The sequence below is a fragment of the Salvia splendens genome, chromosome 14, assembly GCF_004379255.2.
Source record: "Salvia splendens isolate huo1 chromosome 14, SspV2, whole genome shotgun sequence".
In the NCBI taxonomy this organism is placed as follows: Eukaryota; Viridiplantae; Streptophyta; class Magnoliopsida; order Lamiales; family Lamiaceae; genus Salvia; species Salvia splendens.
In genome coordinates, this window is record NC_056045.1 from 2,087,157 (window position 1) to 2,107,032 (window position 19,876).

Sequence of the window (19,876 nt, forward strand, 5' to 3'; positions counted from 1 at the left end):
GATCTGGTTCTGATGCATGTTTCTTCCAATAAACTACTTGTATTTCATGTAATAACCAAAGTTTAAAAATGTTGGAACATTGTAATAACCAAGGTAGTAGAGTTGTACATATTTATTATTGGTTGTACTAAGGTAGTTGATCATATCCTATTTTGGTAAAATCTTTATCTTCTCTCTATTTAAACCTTTAACACATCAATTTCTTAAATCTCGTGCCAAAAGCAATATCTCAACTACCTTGGGACGGATAGAGATATAAATGATACTAATATGTTTCTTAGGGCATGGAAATCTAAATAGGACAGGATTACGGGTCGTGGATCCTAAATCGAATCTGTTTAGGTTGGGCCAGCCCTATTGGATTCTCAGGCTATTTGGTTATTTGGGTTGGGCTAAACTTTTGGTTTTTGGTTAATTTGTCGGCCCAGACTTGAAATTTTTAATTACACATATTTTCTTTTGCTAATTTATGTGTAAGAAACGAATTTACCTATGAAAGAGTGTCGTTTTAACTTAATATTGGTATGTAACTTTCACAGGATTACGTATAAAACATTAGTCGCTTTACATTTAAAATGGTTTTTAAAACTAGTACTACTACAATACCTTAGCTTAACTTAAAATTATACTCCATGTAAGATGGTTTTTATACCATTTTCTTTTCATTTATATATTCTCAATTTTAATATTTTTATGTTCTCTTCTCAAATCAATATTTTGCAAACATTTTCTTCTATATTTTCACTAATTTCAACTTCATCGGATTTTTAACCTCTGATATTCATCTACGTTATCTAATTAAAGTTTAAAGATGATTTCGATAGGACAATTTCAACTAATTAAACAATAACGAAAAGAAAAAAAAATAGCTTGGTATGGGCTTAAGCCCCTAAAGCGGCCCACTTGTATCGGCACCTAGCACTGGTGCTCGACCGCAACCTCAATCTCGATCGGGTCTAGCTGGTGAGGAAAGACAACGGTTCTTGACTTCTTGCAGCTTTGATGAAAGGTTTTGTAACTTATTTTAGTCAATGAAAGTACAAAGTCAATAGCATTGCGTAGAAGGGATTTTAAAGATTCTTTCTAGTTGTAATGTCAGAAATATTACCAGTTTCATGTTTGACATCGATCTTAGTCAAACAATTCTCACTAATAAACTATACAAATTTTAATTAGCCTCTTCGCAAGCATCTTTTTTAAGTTTGGTTAATGTGGTGTTGATAGAAGAGTATCCGACGCTTGAGTTTAGTAAAATAGTTGAGAATATGTGGCTTAGTAAACCTAGAAGAATGCGTAGACAATGATAAATAGATAATTATTCGATCAATCATGTGGTTTCTGTTGATCAGAATAAATACGATCAGAATAAAAAGATAGTAACGGTAGAATTTAATGTGAAAATTGATAATATTGTCAAGGTTGGATTTTTTTTCATTAAAGGTGTCCATCTTTGATAGTTTGTAGGTGTGACAAAATGTAGGTCACGTGCGTGCATGGATTGATTCAATAATTGGTGCACTAAATGTTAGAGAAAATAATAATTATGCACCATGGCCAAACTCTTGTTTTCTTTATTATGATGTGGACAAATGCATGTATCAACCTCTAGCCAAATATTTGACTATAACTGAAGCAGTCAGTCATAATTAATTACTTGTTCACATAAACAAAAATCTACACAAATCATAATAAAATCTGTTATAATCTTATAATAGTACTACTAAATTGAATTACACCCTATGATATTATTCTCAATTATTAGAGGTACCACCATGTAGTGAGAGATTGATAAGACTATACATAATTAATGGGATCTCTTGTCCCTTTCCCAAAATCTCATCTAAGATATGAGCTTCACAATCTTAGCATATATAGCAACACATGATTAATGAGAATTAAGAACCCCCTCTCCCAAATTTTGCACCATGGCTAAATAGCATATATAGCAACACACACACACCATGTTGCTATCATAAGTGGTAACATGTCTCTATTGGACATTGGTGTAAAGAAAGGAATGTGGAGAAAGCATTGTTCCCAAGATTTTATTTGGATGATTTTTTTATGTATCTCTATTTTTATTATTTTCGTATGTATTAATTTTTCGTCTTCTTATCATCTATTGAGATGTGCCCACACGAGTGCTCAAACAATTGATAAAATAAATAGATTAATAAGTTGTTATCGAATATAGTGTACTTGAATTTTTAGATGCTTCAATTTCTGTTAAATGAGTTACTGTGTGTTGCTGAACACTAGCTCTTATGTACAAATTAATAGTAATAGAAATCATAGAATAATATTTTGTTACTCCTTTAAGGAAATAAATAAATAAAAGGAGAAATAGAATTTCTTGAGAAATTGAAGAACAAAATAGACACAGAGAGAGAGAGAGAGATAGAAACATATGTCTTCCTTCTTTCTTAGTTACTGCCTTTTTCTTCCCAGCAAACTGCCTGCAAATATGCACAAGTCCTTATTATTGGCTAACAATTAATTTCATGTCACAAAAATAAAATAAAAAATACTACTAACCCAAATCCTCACCTGATAATTTCAAGAATCCCATTTTCTTTTTTGGCATCTTGATCTCTTCCTAAACAATATTATAAAAAAACAAATGTAACTCCTCGTTCCATTTTGATCAAATGTAAAATTAAATCAAAATTTGGGTTAATATTAAAAAAACAAAAGCAAATTGATTAATAAACGAACGAAAGGTAGTCAAATTCTAGTATATCACACATTTCAAAACTAAATCATAAATCATTAAATTTGTAATTTTTGCAACCATCCACGATAACGTGGCTAGTGGTTTTATAATTCAGTTTGTTGAAAAGTATGACTAGAATTTGACCATCTTTCGTAATTTATTTGACAATTAATAATAATAATAGTAAGTTGTTGGACTTGCCTGCAAGAAATGAGAGCTGGCAGTATCATCAAGGCACAAGCTATGTTGCTTCTTGTTCTTCTTCTTCTTCAACTTTGTCTCTTTTGGTTTACTTTTCTGTTTTTTGTCTTGCTGAGGCGGGGGCGGGAAATGTGGAGGCCCCGATGAGGCATCCGAGACCATTGAAAGGTCTTCTTCATCTTTGTCATCTTCATCTTCATCTTCTTGATCATGCGCGTTGGCTCCTTTGCCTTGGTAGTGCGTGTAGTGTGTGTACGGATCTGTCGAGTTGGAGGGATGAACCAAGTAGGTAGTCCACCCGGATTCGCAGCCGCTGGTGCAATCAGAAGTGGATGTGTTCATTCCTCAATGATTTGTGATTGATTTGTGAAGGCTTTGTAAAGATATATAGATAGATATGTGTGTGTTTGAAATGGAATAAAATGTGTCTTTGTCTAATGCTAGGGAGAAAGAGAGATTAAAGGAAGAGAAGGAATTTTGTGAGAGCAAATAAATCACTCTCAAATCCCTTTGCCTTAATACTATTATATAGATAGGTGTATGTGTGCATGTGTGTGTGAAGGAATTTTGTGGGAGAAAATAATGTGTCTTTGGCTCTATCCCTTTGCTTAGTATTATACATCTGTTGCTGTTGGAATCAATTTTGCCAGTTGTCTAGGCTACTTTGGTTCTTTTGTTTTGGGGCATGACAGAGATTCATGGACAATGATAGTACTAGTCAGCAAACCGACGAAGATATATGTTCATGGTTCAATCAGTCGGCCCATCTAACTACTAATTGGATCATAATGAATATGAATGGTTGTATAAAATTATTGAAATTTAGTAAATGAGAAATGAAAATGATATTGCAAAACACAAGTCTTGAATCTTATTAAAGTTAAATGTCAACAAGTATGCAAGTACAAATAAATTCAAATATGAGATACTAAACAACATAGAGTAGGTTTTTTTTTAAAATCAAATCTCTTAAAACAAACAAACTAAAACTTATGAATCCAAAGCATGATATCCAAAAAAGATGATATGTTTGTTGTTATCCTCATGGATTGCAAGTAAGAGGAAAAGGCCGCACGGGAAAGAGTAAGAAAAAGGGATAATTTTGAAAAAAAATACTCCCTCCGTCCCGCACTACTCGCACCTTTCCTTTTGGGCACGGAGATTAAGGAATGAGTGATAGACAAAGTCAACAATTACGGCTGTAGGTATAAATTGTTACTAAAAATAGAAAGAATGCAAATAACTTGGGACGCCCAGAAAGAAAATAAGTGCAAATAGTGCGGGACGGAGGGAGTACTACAAAAACCATTTAGTCAACCAGTTCATGGTCGAATTGGTCAGTTTCTTTAGTTCATAACCGTTCAAAATTCCAACGGTTTCTATGTCCAAACCGCATTAAACAATGTGTCGTTTAGGCTGAACCGGTCTAATTGTTGGTCTAGTCCGGTTTTCAAAACCTTGGTACCACATGTATGGAAGAGCTAGCTAATTATATATCTTGGCATTAGTATAACCACATAAGAAATATATATGTTCCTAGTCAAAATCAAAAGATACATAGATGTTCAATTACATACATGTCAAATTGCAACTTAAAAGAAAGAACACACACACACACACACACATGCATATGGCTGATAACATCATCATCCCACATGTATATATTCTCTTATCATGACAACCATATGAGTTCTTGAAATCAATCAAGACATAATTAATTTCAATTTTCCCACTCATGATCTTGTCTTCACAAACGAAGCATCCGCGCCTCAACCTAACCATCTTAGTCTATGTTATGCAAGAACGAATGTCAAGTAGTTTCGTCACATTTTGTTATATATCTCCCTAAATATTTTTTCATTTCTTCCAATGTTTCCTTGTGTAAGTGTGTGTTTGTGGCCAAACCTTCTCCACATGTATGGATTGGTTTGAATTGGTGATGTGATTTAACTTTTAACTTGTTTCATTATATTTTTATTTGTTATTCATTGTGATTGTGACATTTGAGATACTTGTAGGAAAATGGAAATCAGCTTTGTTTATTTATTTATGGTTTTACTTTTTCCTTGAGTTGACCCATATGTAAATAGTGAAGCTCTTGTTGTGAGGATGAAAGACTCGATCAATATGGCCCAATTTTCAGATGATAGTTTCTTTAAATTCGATTCATTTTCACATTCATAATTAAATATACGGTAAGTTTATTATGTCGAGGAACAAAATAATTGACTAGTTAGGTAAAAAAAGAGTTGACGGTTAAAATTAGCAGCTCCATCACTTTTTGGTCTAAAATCGACCCCAATCATATGTTGAGGTTCAAAAGCTACTAAATGCTAGTAGTAATGTTTTTGCGCGAAATCGTAAAATGATCACATATTCTTTTATGAATAACATAAACAAAACACCAACATGTGCCGTGCTTAATCTCCAATACATCAACTATCAAAATAGAGCGCGCAAAAAACCAAACTAATCGAACACAACAATTCACCGAAATAGACTTTAGTCTATAATTTTTCATGAGAGCATTTTTTACCATATTTTTCAAATTTCATTGATCAATTGAATGGCAAATAAACCTATATGCCCTTTTACATCAATTTTGTCTAAATGTCCCTCTCCATATTATGCATGAGAACACGACATTTTTTACCAAAATTTTCAAATTCCATTGATCAATCGAATGGCAAATAAACCTCTACCCTTTCACATCAATTTTGTCTAAATTTCCCTCTCCATATTATGCAATATACACATGTCTTCTTCAAGCATATTTGCATATTCAATTAGGCCTCTCCTCTCTTAGAAATATTCACTTCTTCCATCAACATCTAAGTATGTCAAAAAAAATCCGATATATACATCCAATTTGTCAAATTTTCATTTGAATTTTTTCGTAAAATGTAAAACTCTCATTTGACTTATTTGATCAAGAAAAGTTATACACATAAGTTAAAATCAAATAATGATCAATATAATTCGATTCGATTCGTAGTCCAATCCCTCTCTAGTAGGTGCGATCGATCTTGACAAACGTTTGTGGTCACCCATGTTTAACATGATATTCATTGAGATTTTAGGTGTGAATTTTTTTATGTTGGCAAATTTTAAAAGTTTTAGGTCTCCACAGCTCAAGATATATTATTACTAGATGCCAAAGCCTCACTTGATCCTATTTTGTCACAATCAATCATAGTCTAATTTCTGTAACTTAAAACTGATGTTAGAGTAAGGTCCAACTTTCTTGTCCCAATTTGGTATCTTTAAGTCATGTCATATGACTAAATAACATTTCAATTCAATGAATGATGAAATATTTTTGTAAATATTATAATATGTCAATTCTCTAACAATAATTAGAAAGCAACGTCGATGATACGCCCCAAGAGAACCTACTATTCATTCACAGCTTGCATGGAGCTATCACCACGTACTATTGTGATATTTTATGTTAAGCACATAATATTTTTAGTTTAGTTTGTAAATGTTATATTTAATGTATCTACGATCACATTCATTGAAAAGTATATGATGATAGAATGAGTGGCTTGCTGAAATATAGATTTATGTTGATCTTTTTCTACTTTCATTTTCGACGTCTGTCAATTTAATTATACGTGAATATCTCAATGGTCGGAACTCGATTGAAGACGCGAGAGTGGATCAAGCTATATGGAAGATAACTGAACCGAGTGGATCAGTTAGCAAATATCGTTGCCACTTGATCAAGGCGTTCTCTCTCGTTCCCACCGCAAATATATTTTTAACTCCCAAACATGCACTACTTTAACAGTAAAGCGGCAAGTACGGGGTCAATCCCACAGAGAAACCGGTGCGTTGAGTGTGTGAGTAGTGAACAGGGGTCGGTTGCTGTCACGCTTTAAATTGGGAGTTTTTTAAGCTACTGGATTACACTAGGCAGAATATAAACTATCTACTTGATCAAGTAACTCATCATGCTGGAAAAAGACTTAACTACCTAGGCTTGCTATGAAAACAAAAAACACTTTGCCATTCATAGTGATTAAACACTGGATCAGAGATTTTAAAGCTGAACTAGACTGGAATAGTAATCGAGATGACGAAAACAAAATAACTCCGATTGTTATACTCAATGCTCAAAATAGTACTGTGAACATGCTGAATACAAAAAGATCGATTCTTTAACTACAGATCAATACGGAATTAAACTAAGCTAACAACTTCAGAAAATAAGAAAGCGAGTAAAGCTGAGAAGCTCTCGGTCGGAAACTTGAGACGGCGCCGAACAGATATTGAGTATTATGTCGCGCTCCCTTCGGTTGCTCTCTCTAACTGATCATTTCTCTAACTAAGTTATCTTCGGAACTGGAAACTAAACTAGAAACGGAAAAGAAAAGAAAAACGCTCAAAGAAAAGAAGAAGATTAAAAGCCGAAGAAGAAACTCCTCATTATGGTTGCACATCCTCTATTTATAAGCTCGTCGCAACGACCCCCAGCTGCATAACGATTTCGGCAGAGAATATTTGCTCACCCTGTGATCGAGCGTCTCATCGATTGATACGTGCCTTCCTTCTAGAATGACGTCGCTCCTTAATAACAGAATGATGATTCAGCATCGTCCTTGCGTCTTACGTATCAGCATGTGTCCCCTTAGAACGTCGTCCTTGATAACCGATTGATGATCACCATCCAGCGCATCAGCCTCACGTGTTCTCATTCTAGAATACAGTGGTCCCTGCCTAACTGCTTGATCACCCCATTGATCATTCCACCCGATTTTTGGTTTGTTTTGCCTTTTGTACCAACTTGATCAGCTTGGCCTTGTTGCCCTTGGTCAAGCGGCATTCCTGCACAATTCATACTCATTTTGCGAGATAAACTGATCAAGTAGCATATATTTTACCCCTAAATCGATACATGAAATATGTCTTATCACTCAATATAATGCATCTTTTGCACGTGCGTTTCTTAAATTGTTAATATCTTAACAAGATCGATCACCCATGCCTCGTTACCTCTGATCCGTTAATATCTTAGCAAGGATCACCTATGTCCCGTCACCTCCAATAACATATTCGACTTGAGCATAAGGTCTACTCTAATAGTGTCATACGGTCAATTTTTACTATGACTAGGTACCAGATATATGAAGATGAGACAAATCAAACACTAGTTATATTCTGTCGCAAAACCAGTCGATAATAAGAGGAGTGACTCACTATATATTTAAATTGATATTTTTTTACTTAATAATTCATATAGGAGTATGAAGTCTGAAAATTCTTTTTTTAAATCTCACATTGTAAAAATAGGTTTTTTTTAAGTCGTTTAGTTTTTGAGCAACCTTGATTTTTCTGTGAACTAATTGAAATATTTTGTGTGAAATAATGGACTACACTTTTGGGCTTTGCTAATTAAATCAGCTGGGCTGGTTTATTTTGATGGCCCGTTTGTGATTGTGTATTGATCCAATCTGGATTTGGCCAAATACTTAATTGACTGTCCCGATGGCTAGCACGTGTGCCCTCCCACGTGGATCATGAAGCTGGACCGTTGGATTTAGGGTATGTTTGTTTGAAGTCTATATACTCTTATCCGCCTCCCTGACTCCTCAATTTGTTCATGTACTATCTCCCTCTCTTCTCGACTTTGCTCTAGCTTCTCTCTAAACTCACTTCTCTCTCTCTTTGAAATGCCGTCCGATCTTCTTCTCCGGTGGCTCCTTTCTCTGTTTTAGTGAGGATCGAGTGTCGTCTCTCAACTCATGTGTTGATCTGGAGATTTGTGTGAGATTCGAACGGTTGAGTTCGTTTCTAGTTTGTTTCTGGAGAGTTCTTCGGTTGATTCCATAGATCTGGATGTTGCGAGTGTTTTTGAGGCTTGAGACTGTGGTTGTGAGTCTTTGAATGCGTGGGGCGGTTTATCGTGTTGTAGTAATCGGGAAACCCTAGCTCGGGGTCAGATTGTTTCACGGTGCTCTCTTATGACTTGTTGGATAAGATCGAGGAGGTCCTTGGCCCAGTGAAGTCGTGTGTGCGACCTAAGCCATTCGCTGATCTTTGTGTTCCAATATTTCTTGTGTTGTCAGTTTTGTTGCTTAGATCCGAGAGGATGCTTTCTGTAGTGTTACTAAATTGTGTACTGAGTTATGCAGGTGATTTCCAGAGGAGAAATCCGGTGCTATTGCAGTCGGTTAAGATTCGGCAATAGATGTAAATCTTGTACTTGTCTCAATTTGTATTAGTGTAATACTTTGGTTTTTGTAACTAGCTTGTATTTGCTGAGATTAGCCATCTCAGTGGTGATACAAACAAAAGAGGTCCCGGTAATTAGTGAATCCTAAGTGATCTGATCCCTACAGTGGTATCAGAGCCACGGGGGGATCACTTGGGCACGCCGGGTCGCAAATTAATAAGGAGGTGGTCTCATCAGAGTAAAGCTCGGCCCCCGGTGTAGACCCTGAGGTAAGACGAGTATTCCTTAACGAAGGACATCTGCTCTGGTATATTGGCTGTGAACCCTAAAACTCTTACCGCTTTCTAGTCTAGGATTGGGTAGTTGTTGCTGGTAGTTGCCACTGGCCGTGGATGTGCTCTCGTCTTCTCTCATGCTTCTTGATGTTGTGACTGCTTACTTTGCTTCCGTTGACTCTTCTGTGATTGTCTTTTCTCTTTTGGATTCAAAGTGTGTATTCCAGAGTTTGATCTCTGTGTCTTGAGTGAATTACCTATCCACCCTGTGCCTTAACCGCCTTGAGTGACCCCCTGCGCCCCCATACATTGGGTGATTGCGAGCTGGGAAATCCTCTTGTCGGGGTACACGTGACAGGTAGGGAGGAACTCGTTTCTGACCTGATTCTTGTGTCTGGAATCACTTTGAATAGTGTGAATTGTTCTCCTGTGTGTGTGCCTTAGCTGTGTATCTGCATCTGTGAAATCTGCATGAAAAATCCCTACATAACTGTTCTAAGTGGACTCTCTAATTGCTGTGTGTTTAAGTCCACTCTCTGTGATAGTAGGGTTGCTTGTTGTGCCTTCTGTGTTGCTGGTGTCTTTGTGTGTGTAAAACTCTTTCTCAAAATGACTCAGCCAGTTGGCATTATGCTCTTTAATGGGAAAATGATTTTGTAATCTGGAAACAGAAAATAAAATGCATTTTGATTCAACAAAAAGTGTTTAAGGCAGTAGAAGGAACCATTCCTGATACTGAAACTGAAGATAAGGTTGTAGAAATGAATGAATTGACCAGATCAATTATAATTTTAAATCTTTCTGACTCTGTGATAAGGAAAGTTGGAGCAATTGATTCTGCTTCTGAACTTTGGGCAAAACTAGATACCTTATTTACTGAAACTTCAATGTCCTCAAGAATGTATTTGCTGGAAAAGCTTTTCAAATTTAAACTTGATCTTTCAAAGGACATTGATGACAACATTGACACTTTTCATAAACTTGTTCAAGATATTAAAAGACCTGGTGACAAAACTATTGATGAGTATACTAGTATTGCTCTGATGAATGCTATCCCTGATTCTTATAATGATGTCAAAGCTGCTATAAAATATGAAAGGGATAGTGCCCCTCTGGATCTGATTATCAATTCTTTAAAATCAAAGGAAATTGAAATTAAAGAAAATCCTGCTTTTAAATTTGCTCAATCAAAAGCTTTGTATGTTAGGGGCAGGTCTAAAACTAGAGGGAGTCATGAGGACAGTAATTTCAATGACCATGGGAAAAAGAAAGGAAAGAGTAGGTTCACGTCTAAGAGCAAGAATCCGAAGGCTAATAGGAAATGTTTTAACTGTGGAGAGGTTGGTCACTATAAAAAGGACTGTCCCAATCTAAAAAGGCAGAAAAATGGTAACAATCATCTGGATTATATAGCTAACCTAGCTAAGAATAATGATCCTGAAGGGGTTTGCTTCATGACTCATGATATTCTGTCTGTAAACTCTTCCCTGGGCTGTTCTTTTACTATAAATGACTAGCTGATTGATTCTGGATGCACTTATCACATATCGCCTTTCAAATCTGTGTTTTCTGAATTCAAACCTGTTGAAAATACTTTTGTTTCCATGGCAAATGATAAGAAATGTCAAATTCTTGGCATTGGTACTGTGTGTTTGAAATTCAGTAATGGCTATGTGCTAAGCTTGAAAGATGTGAGATATGCGTCTGATTTGTGCTATAACTTGCTTTCATGTACCTGTTTAGAGCTAGATGGGCTAGATGGTAAGTGGGGGCGGGGAGTTATGAAGATCTGTAAAGGTGCTATGTGCTTGTTTAAAGTTGTGAAAAAGTGTAATCTCTATGTGTGTTCTGCTCAGCCCTTGGCCTGTGTAAATAATGTCTCAAATGTGGTCAGAGTTAACAAAGCCATGTTGTGGCATAATAGGCTTGGTCATATGAGTGAGAAGGGTCTTAATATTTTGAAGAAAAATGAGTTGTTGTCTGAAAATGATTTTCAAAATGGTGTTCCCTTCTGTGACACTTGTGTTTTGGGCAAACAACATAGAGTGTCTTTCTCAACACATGTGACTGAAAATATCAGTCACAGGGTTATTGAATACCTGCACATGGATGTGTGGGGTCCAACCTCTGTTTCAACTCATTCAGGGTCTGTGTATTTTCTGTCTATAATTGATGATTTTTCCAGAAAACTTTGGTGTTTTCTAATGAAAAACAAGTCTGAGGTTTTTGAAAAGTTTTTAACATGGAAAAATTTTGTTGAAAATCAAACTGGAAAAACCATTAAGGTAATTAGGACAAATAATGGTCTTGAGTTTTGTAATTCCCAAATGAATTCAATGTGTTCTCAATTTGGGATTAAAAGACACAAGACCGCCCCTTATACCCCTCAGCAAAATGGAGTTGCTGAAAGGATGAACAGAACCCTTCTAGAAAAAGTTAGGTGCCTTTTTGTCTAAAAGTGGTTTGTCTAAAAAAGTTTTGGGGTGAAGCCTTAATGACCTCAGCCTACCTAGTAAATAGATCTCCTTCTATCCCCTTGAAGGGAAAATGTCCTGAATCTGTATTTACTGGTAGAAAGATTTCTCTGTCACACTTAAGAGTATTTGGCTGTAGTGCCTTTGTTCATACCAAAACTGATAAGTTGGACCCCAGATCTAAGAAATACTTGGATATCCTGAGGATGTCAAGGGTTATAGGATTTGGAATAGGAGTAAGTCTGGTTTCAGGGTCATTATAAGTAGAGATGTTATCTTCAATGAAGATGAATTTCCCTGTCTTAAAACTGCCCTTGATTCCACTCCAACAAGTGCTGACAATGAGCCTCTTAGTGAGGTGGAGTCTGCTGAGAATCTCACTGATGTGGAGGTGTCTGAGGATACTCCAACTGAGGTGGAGCAATTCTGGAATTCAAACCCTATAAGCCATGACCCTGAGCCTGAGCCTGAACCTGAACCTGAACCTGCTTTAGTTGACAACCAAAATGTGATCCATCATGATGACCAAGTTGTTGTAGATCAACATGTTGTTAACCCTAGTCCAGACTTGAGGAATTATCTCATGTCTAAAGATAGAGTCAGAAGATACATTAATGAACCTAATAGATATTCTGGTATGGTCAACTTGATTGCTTTAGCTTTTAATGTGCATGAATCTGATTGTGATGAGCCACATTCATATAAACATGCTGTAAAATCTAAGTTTTGGAATGAGTGGCAGAAAGTCATGGAAGATGAGATGTTATCTTTGAAAGTTAATTGTACTTGGCTGCTTGTTCCTCTACCTGTTGGTGCTTTTATTGTTGATTGCAGATGGCTATACAAGATTAAACATGAGGTAGATGGGCTGAGATACAAGGCCAGACTTGTGGCCAAAGAGTTTACTCAACAAGAGGGGGTAGATTATACTAAAATATTTGCTCCTGTTGTGAAATTTACTACTGTTAGACTCATGCTTGCTTTGTGTGCACATTTGATTGGGAACTGAAACAGATGGATGTAAAAACAGCTTTTTTACATGGAGATTTAGATAAGCCTATCTACATGAAACAGCCTGAAGGGTTTGTAGACCCTATCCCAATCATGTTTGCCTGTTAAAAAATGCCTTATATGATTTAAAGCAATCCCCTAGACAATGGAATATCAAATTTAATTCTTGTATGCAAAAACTTAGGTTCATGAGAAGTACCTTTGATGCTTGCCTATATGTGAAAAATCTTGATATGAATGATCTTGGTGATGCTCAAAATATTTTGGGTATTAATATCCATAGGAACAGAAAGGATTCTGTACTTGTGCTTCACCAGGAACCATATGTGCTTGTCTCAAGTTGTATTAGTGTAATACTTTGGTTTTTGTAACTGGCTTGTACTTGCTAAGATTAGCCATCTCAGTGGTGATACAAACAAAAGAGGTCCCGGTAATTAGTGAATCCTAAGTGATCTGATCCCTACATTTTGCATTTAAAATAGTATATCCTACTACTTCAATTTTTCTATAAGATCAGTCTTTCTCATGCAGCTAATTATTAATTGTTACACCCTTTTCATAATAGAAGTGATAGGGATTCCTGGAAGTGATTTAATGCCAACTTTAAATTATAGGTGGGGTAGATTTTTCTCTCCCGTCACATTTCGTCAATCATTCAACTAATATTAGTTTATGTCATATATATTGCATTTATAATCATAAGTTAATATATACATGTACTCAAATTAATCACAACACATTCTTGCAGTAGAACAAATAATATTGGATTTGAAAATTTAACGGATGCTATTTTTACAACAGACAATCTATTAATTTAATAAAAAATGTAACTATGTACTTTTACCTAGTATGTAGTTGTATTTTATTTTTTATTTTTTTTTAAAAAAAATTTAACTTCATATTACAAATCAACTCCTATAACAAGGAGGAAAGACAAATTACGCCACCCAGGGTTCGAACTCGAGACCTCCAGGATGGAGGAGGAAAGACAAATTACGCCACCCAGGGTTCGAACTCGAGACCTCCATGGGTTCGAACTCGAGACCTCCAGGATGGACGCGGTATCCAGCACCCTTTACCGCTAGGCCAAGGGGCTTGGATTACCTAGTATGTAGTTGTATGATATACTTAGTTTAAATTTTTGTTCATTACATTATATTACCTTAATTTGGTTAATCTTGCCGTTTCCATATAGTGATAGCATCTTCAATCTGTAATGTGTATGTTGCGATTTTGGTTAATATTTGGTCAGAAATACTCTAAACTTTGATGTTATTGTCGATTTTCCATGATCCCCAAAATCTAAATTGACATATATTTATATTAAAATTGAGATGTCAATTATATACTATCATTGGATGTAATTTCGATTTTCCTACTAACTTTAAGAAAAAAAATGAAATTTCATTTGAGGATCAATAATTGTGATTTATCATATAATCATATGATATAATTCATGTTGTATTGTTTGGAATGTTAGGAAATTCGGATATCGTGTGGACCAGCTTTAGTTCCACACGTGTGCTGTTCTATGCCATGTGATTGAGATTTTTGTTCCCTTTCTTCCTCCATCAATTGCAATCATCATTAATTACCCTCACCATATCATAAACATAAATTATATGAAAATTAAGAAATTATGAAAAAAAAAGAGAGACGAGAAACACAGGGGTTTAGAAATTTAGAATATAAATAATTGATTTATAGGGTGAGTAAAAGAGCTAATAACCGAAAAATACAACTATAAAGCCAATTGAACCAAAGCTATAATTCTCTTATTTGTAACTGAAGTAAAGAAACTTTCTTGAGGATCCAGAGCAGTAACCTGTAGTTGAATGTTACACACAGAATCCAAATACTGAGAAATATAAAAAATCTTACATCCTAAAACCCACCATATAATTATATCCTAGAGTCCTAACTATGTAATATTTACACAAGATTTCAACAGGCTTGATGAAGTATACACCAAAATACCTCAGTAATCAGGTAATCAAGAATGGAGGAGAGACATAGACAGCAATGTTGACGTCGGCCTGTAACTTATGTCTGCTTCTTTACATATGTAATAATGATTTTGAGGCCGTCGGAGTTAGTCATCATCCGGCTGGTAGCTATCCCGTTCGAATCAATTCTTGGCAGTGATTAGTGACTCAGAAGTTCAAGCTGCATAGAGTTCACAGAAGAGGACGTAACCAGTTTCCACCTAGACGTCTACAATCGTGCGCTGATTCTATTCAGGCTAATCATGCCCGTGGTGCTAGCAGATGCAGATTCTCCTACCAATTCCGGTCTTTTTCTGTCGGTACCTTGAGAACATAGGTAAGACAAAGACTGCACCCATGAAACCAGAGCTGGTTTCCTTATAACATCGTCAGAATCTGCGATTTGCTGATACAGTTGATTAAGGAGCGCATTCTGTCCAGTCGAGGGTAGTTGGACAATCAGCTGGGCCAGTAACTTCATTAAATGTGGTAGAACCTACAAGTGGTCACCGAATTTAACTGAATTGAAAGCCAAGATCCGAATGTGTGACGCCAGATCAATTAAGTATATATGAGAATGCTATACCTGTATATCAACCAGGGAAAGTAGTCGTAAAAGCAGATCTAGCACTTTCTTTGGAGGCTCCAACTCTCCTTCCCAGCTCTTCCATAGATCAATATCGAGATCATCAACTGCATTGCAGAGGCTGGTTGCTTTCTGGATGAGACTACTAACGCAATAAAATGTAGATGGGCTACCAGCAGGAAGATTCCGAGCAAGTGCAGCTACTCCGGAAGCCATTCCCTCAAATGGAGTAATCCTGGGATAACCCTGCATTTCCAACTCATTTATCAAACTAGAAACGGTCTACTAGCTTTCACCAGACATGCACAACGTAGAAGAATCAGTACCTCTAATGATCTCTGGATGTAATAAAAAACTAGTTGCTCTTTCAGTAAATCTCTTTCATCCTGATCAAGATCTTTCCCAGAAGTGACAAAAGCTGCGAAAACTGAATGTGTACATCTAGCAACTTTTGCATTGGGATGTCCCATATATCTTAGATGATGTATAAGGATTTAACAAGATCAAAATACAGAGAAATTTTGCACAAGAAAGTGGTGAAGGGCTTTTGAGGATTCAGAATTTCCCAGTTTAATAAAGGATACAGGAACATAATTAATAAAGGATACAGGAACATAATGGGAGCCACAGCATTCCTAAATACAGAGGCATGTAATCGATCAACACAAGTAGGTATAACCCGCATATAGAATACGACACGGGCAGTTTGAACCTCATCGGTGGACCACGGATGCTCCATTTCAGGTTGATTAGAAGAACCTACAAAGAGTTAGTAAATACAGGGAGAATTCTAAGCTGAGAACTTTGACAAAAAAGAAAGAAAAGCATATAAAAGGTAATACCATCATAAGTGATCAAATGATGATAGGAAGGCATAGACTCTATGAACGTGGCACATGCCGATTCATTCTCCTGAACATTTACAATAACAGCTCTAATTGTATCCATATACTCAGGCAAGCGCATTCTACGGAAATATTCCATGCATGATAACGAAACCAATATTTTCACCGAGATTTGTAAATGAGTATCTTGGTCTATTCTCGTGTCTAATCTATGTTTTGTTACTCCTAATGCAAAAACCACAATCATAAGGAAAGTAGATTCGGCAATTTTCTCCATGTCACTAATGAGTTGATAATGTCCCTGGCCCTTAAGCAACAATGTCGCCTGCCGATGCCATGAGTAGACTGATTTGCAGTAATCCCACACCAGACTCTCCACCGAACTTCTACTATCTTCATTCGCATGTGCATACTGATTGCAGAAGACGGCAGTTATAGCTCCTGCTTCCTTGAAAAGGAAGCTACACAGGTGGTCTTTGATCTCATCATGTAGTGATGCCCGATTTTCTTCAGGAAATTTAAGGATCTTATCGTAGACACGCTGCAAAGGGAATACTTCGGTCAACAACGCCAGTGCAAGGGTCGCGAGAATAGAAGGTCTGTAGGAGACGGAACCACTTCGAGCCAAAGCTAGTGCCATACAGTGCACAAGATGATAGTCAGCACCTCTGGTCGCAGCGAATTCTTTTGCCGCAACCTCGAGACAATCCTCTACCGAATTCTTTATGGGCATGAAGCCAGTCAATCCAGATCTATTTATAGTCCTCAACACTCCAGCAGCAGTCATGACTACAGCAACTGAAGAATGAGCTGGCTTGACATTCTCCAGAAGCTCTCTTACATCATCAATAATATCCATGGAATGCAGGTTTGCGGAATTCGATAGAACCCACTCGATCACATGCAGTAGCATGAGTCCCTGAGAAATACCAAAGGGTCCACCATCTCGGCCCCAGATCCTAAACAGAATATCTACAATTCTTCTAAAATTTACTATAACAGGGGAAGTGAGAGCGTAACCAACACCTGCCAGAGTACTGGTTGCTAGCTCATCGGACAGGAAAATAGATCGGTAATCCTCTTCGAGTAACTTCGAAAGCAACTCCAAGCAAAGCCTTTTGGACTTCTCAGAAGCAGAAGTCTGGAAAGAAAGGGCACCAAGGAGTAGGATCCCATTGGAGAAGAAAAGGGAGCTTTGTCCACAACAAGATTTGCTAGAGAAAATGTGCGATAGCACTTCGATGGCAGATTCAACAACCGAAGAATTTTGCCTCGATTTTCTCACCCAAACATATAAAAGCCTAAAGAATAAGGGATAAGATTCCTGTGGAAGAGAGAGACTTTCTGAAGACAAAATTGAAATTATAAGTTTTGCTTGTGGATCTGCTACATAAAGGGCATTTTGAGAACCAATAAGAATCTCCAATGCCTGGAGGTGTCGAGCATGGAAGGCCGGGGATTTAAGTGAGTCTCTAAGGTCGGCCCAAGCTTGGATTAATGCTTGAGCAGAGGAAGTAGAGGATTGAACCGAACCATTCTCATTGCTACTGATAGAAACGACACTCTTCAACCATTCTTCAAGGAAGAAATATTGGGATTGTTTAGCCATTCCTCCCTCAACGTCAACTGCAAAGAGAAGCATAGTCACAAAGCTTACAAGAGCAAATAATAATAAAAATAAAATATGAAATCGCCTGCATTTTGCACAAGAGAGATATGTAAGAGGAAATCAACTAGAATGTTTTGTTTTACGTATTCATAACTAAGGAGCAACGATATTCATCTGATTTACAAATTATCAAAGAAGGTGTACATTCCACATTGGATGGTTGAATGGATGGTGCACCAAGAATTCTTAAAACAATTTACATAAACAACCATCGCAGCAACAAATTACCAATTAACAGGTTAATCAAATTCTTTTGCTTTGGCAAGCTTTCCCTGGGGAAAAGTAATGAATCAAACAATTCATGCTTCAAACAGTTTCTCCCGTCGTTCAGTTGAGAGAAGATAAACTGATGGACTGCTACAATGATGCAATAAACATGCCAAATGCTATGGAATGCAAGCAAGAACATAATGGGCTGATAAAAAGATCAAAATGACACATAAAATATAATTTAACATTTGCATTAATGAAAACTCAGGGACCCAATCCAACATCAACTAGAAATAACTCATGAATTACAAAGTTGACAATTCATGCTTAAAACAGTTGTTTTCATCGATCAATTGAGAGAAGATAAAAGGATAGAGTGCAACAATGATATTCTAATGGACTAGTATAAAGGGGGGAAATCACATATCATGATATAATTTGTCGCATTTGCATCAATGAAAATTCAGGGACCTAATTCGAAATCAACTAGTTATAACTCACCCATGGCTTACAAGAACACGGAAGTAAACAATTAACTGATTATAATGGAAATTCCGAGCTCTCTCTTGTGCATTTCTTCGAATAGTTGAAATGGGTGCTGAATTGGTAATTTCAAGACAAAGTAGAACTTACCTTTAGTTAGTCCTGGGCGGCGGAGATTCCACGAGGTAAGTGAAGAAGGTGGTGGCTCCGCCAAATTTGTGGTGGAGCTCAGAATAAAACGGCAGCCGGTGGCGGAGGGTAGAGGACTGGCGAATTCCCGGCGTACAAGAAAGGCTGAAGGCTGAGCTTTTTTTCTTTTTTAATTATCCTTTTTTCTTTTTCTTATCGTCAGCGAATAAATTAAATTAGTAAAAGAAAAATGGGAGTTTTGGAATTTGGAGTACTTTCTCCATTCTCAAAAATTATTTTCAATTTTGTCATCTTGATACCAATAAAATTACCTCATTTTTATTTATAGATAATAATCAGTGACATATAGAATTGGAATAGGGTAGGATCGTCCAATCTTACTATCGATCTATGAGTGACATCATGAAATTCCATTAATCGACTCAACAACCCTTCATAGTTTTATCTTTGACTTTTCGACAGTTATACTTAAGCTCCAATCCTTCTCGTTTCACTTACACACAAGTTTTTTACTCCAAATGGAATAGGAGTATTTAATTAGGATTCAAATTTGTCATCAACGTTTTTATTTACACTGCAATCGGTATTTCTTTTTTAGATTATTATAATCAAATATTTTGTAGATATTTTCTCTTTTTTATCTTAAATTTTGTTCTATGGTAAGACTATGGACTTTTGAGATGATTTTTTTTTAATCGACTAGAAAAGCATCAGTGTTCTATTAAAACACCCCATAAAGTGAGATATATTAGCATTTATAATGCATCAACTATTTTTACACAAACTCATTTCGTGTCATATTAACTTTATATTTTGTAATAAAGGTTGTACAATGGCGATATTAGCATAATAATTTTCATTCAATAGTTGTATACAATGCAAGTGTTTGGTAGCCTAGTAATAAGCTCTACTGCTTATTAATCTTACCCACCTATAAATAATAAAATTTTAATGCTACTAATTGAAATTGAAATTGAAATTGAAAATGGGCTCGCCTAAATTTGGATCCAATAAGGTGAGGTCCAGGCCTGCCATTGGTGTAATTTTTATTTTACTATTTTAAATAACATGGCAAAAGGGGATCATGGTTTTATAA

At 36.2% G+C, this 19,876-nt stretch overlaps 2 protein-coding genes across 3 annotated transcripts; both read right to left on the reverse strand.

Annotated features, from left to right (window-relative positions):
• Positions 1 to 2,328: 2,328 nt before the first annotated feature.
• LOC121763973 (protein SOB FIVE-LIKE 5-like) lies at positions 2,329 to 3,502 on the reverse strand. Its single transcript, XM_042160064.1, has 3 exons — positions 2,915 to 3,502; positions 2,548 to 2,596; positions 2,329 to 2,456 (listed from the first exon to the last, which is right to left on the reverse strand). Exons 1-3 carry the CDS (start codon positions 3,254 to 3,256, stop codon positions 2,428 to 2,430), a joined length of 420 nt encoding a protein of 139 aa, XP_042015998.1. The 5' UTR covers positions 3,257 to 3,502; the 3' UTR covers positions 2,329 to 2,427.
• Positions 3,503 to 14,605: 11,103 nt separating this feature from the next.
• LOC121765885 lies at positions 14,606 to 18,953 on the reverse strand. 2 transcript variants are annotated; one of them, XM_042162166.1, is made up of 6 exons: positions 18,781 to 18,953; positions 16,266 to 17,894; positions 16,032 to 16,182; positions 15,750 to 15,897; positions 15,424 to 15,669; positions 14,606 to 15,333 (listed from the first exon to the last, which is right to left on the reverse strand). In XM_042162166.1, exons 2-6 carry the CDS (start codon positions 17,875 to 17,877, stop codon positions 15,067 to 15,069), a joined length of 2,424 nt encoding a protein of 807 aa, XP_042018100.1. In that variant the 5' UTR covers positions 17,878 to 17,894; positions 18,781 to 18,953; the 3' UTR covers positions 14,606 to 15,066. The 2 variants fall into 2 exon arrangements, with proteins under 2 accessions (XP_042018100.1, XP_042018099.1); XM_042162165.1 differs by having other exon boundaries at positions 16,008 to 16,182.
• Positions 18,954 to 19,876: the final 923 nt, after the last annotated feature.

Excerpts from the sequence above, each read along its gene's own strand:
- LOC121765885 (XM_042162165.1), bottom strand. The coding sequence starts at position 17,877 with ATGGCTAAACAATCCCAATATTTCTTCCTTGAAGAATGGTTGAAGAGT. Across the intron at positions 15,898-16,007 it reads CCTTTATTAATTATGTTCCT|ATATATGGGACATCCCAATG; the intron begins GTATCCTTTATT and ends ACATCATCTAAG. Across the intron at positions 15,670-15,749 it reads ACATCCAGAGATCATTAGAG|GGTTATCCCAGGATTACTCC; the intron begins GTACTGATTCTT and ends TTGGAAATGCAG.
- LOC121763973 (XM_042160064.1), bottom strand. The coding sequence starts at position 3,256 with ATGAACACATCCACTTCTGATTGCACCAGCGGCTGCGAATCCGGGTGG. Across the intron at positions 2,597-2,914 it reads CCAGCTCTCATTTCTTGCAG|GAAGAGATCAAGATGCCAAA; the intron begins GCAAGTCCAACA and ends AATATTGTTTAG. Across the intron at positions 2,457-2,547 it reads GGGATTCTTGAAATTATCAG|GCAGTTTGCTGGGAAGAAAA; the intron begins GTGAGGATTTGG and ends GCATATTTGCAG.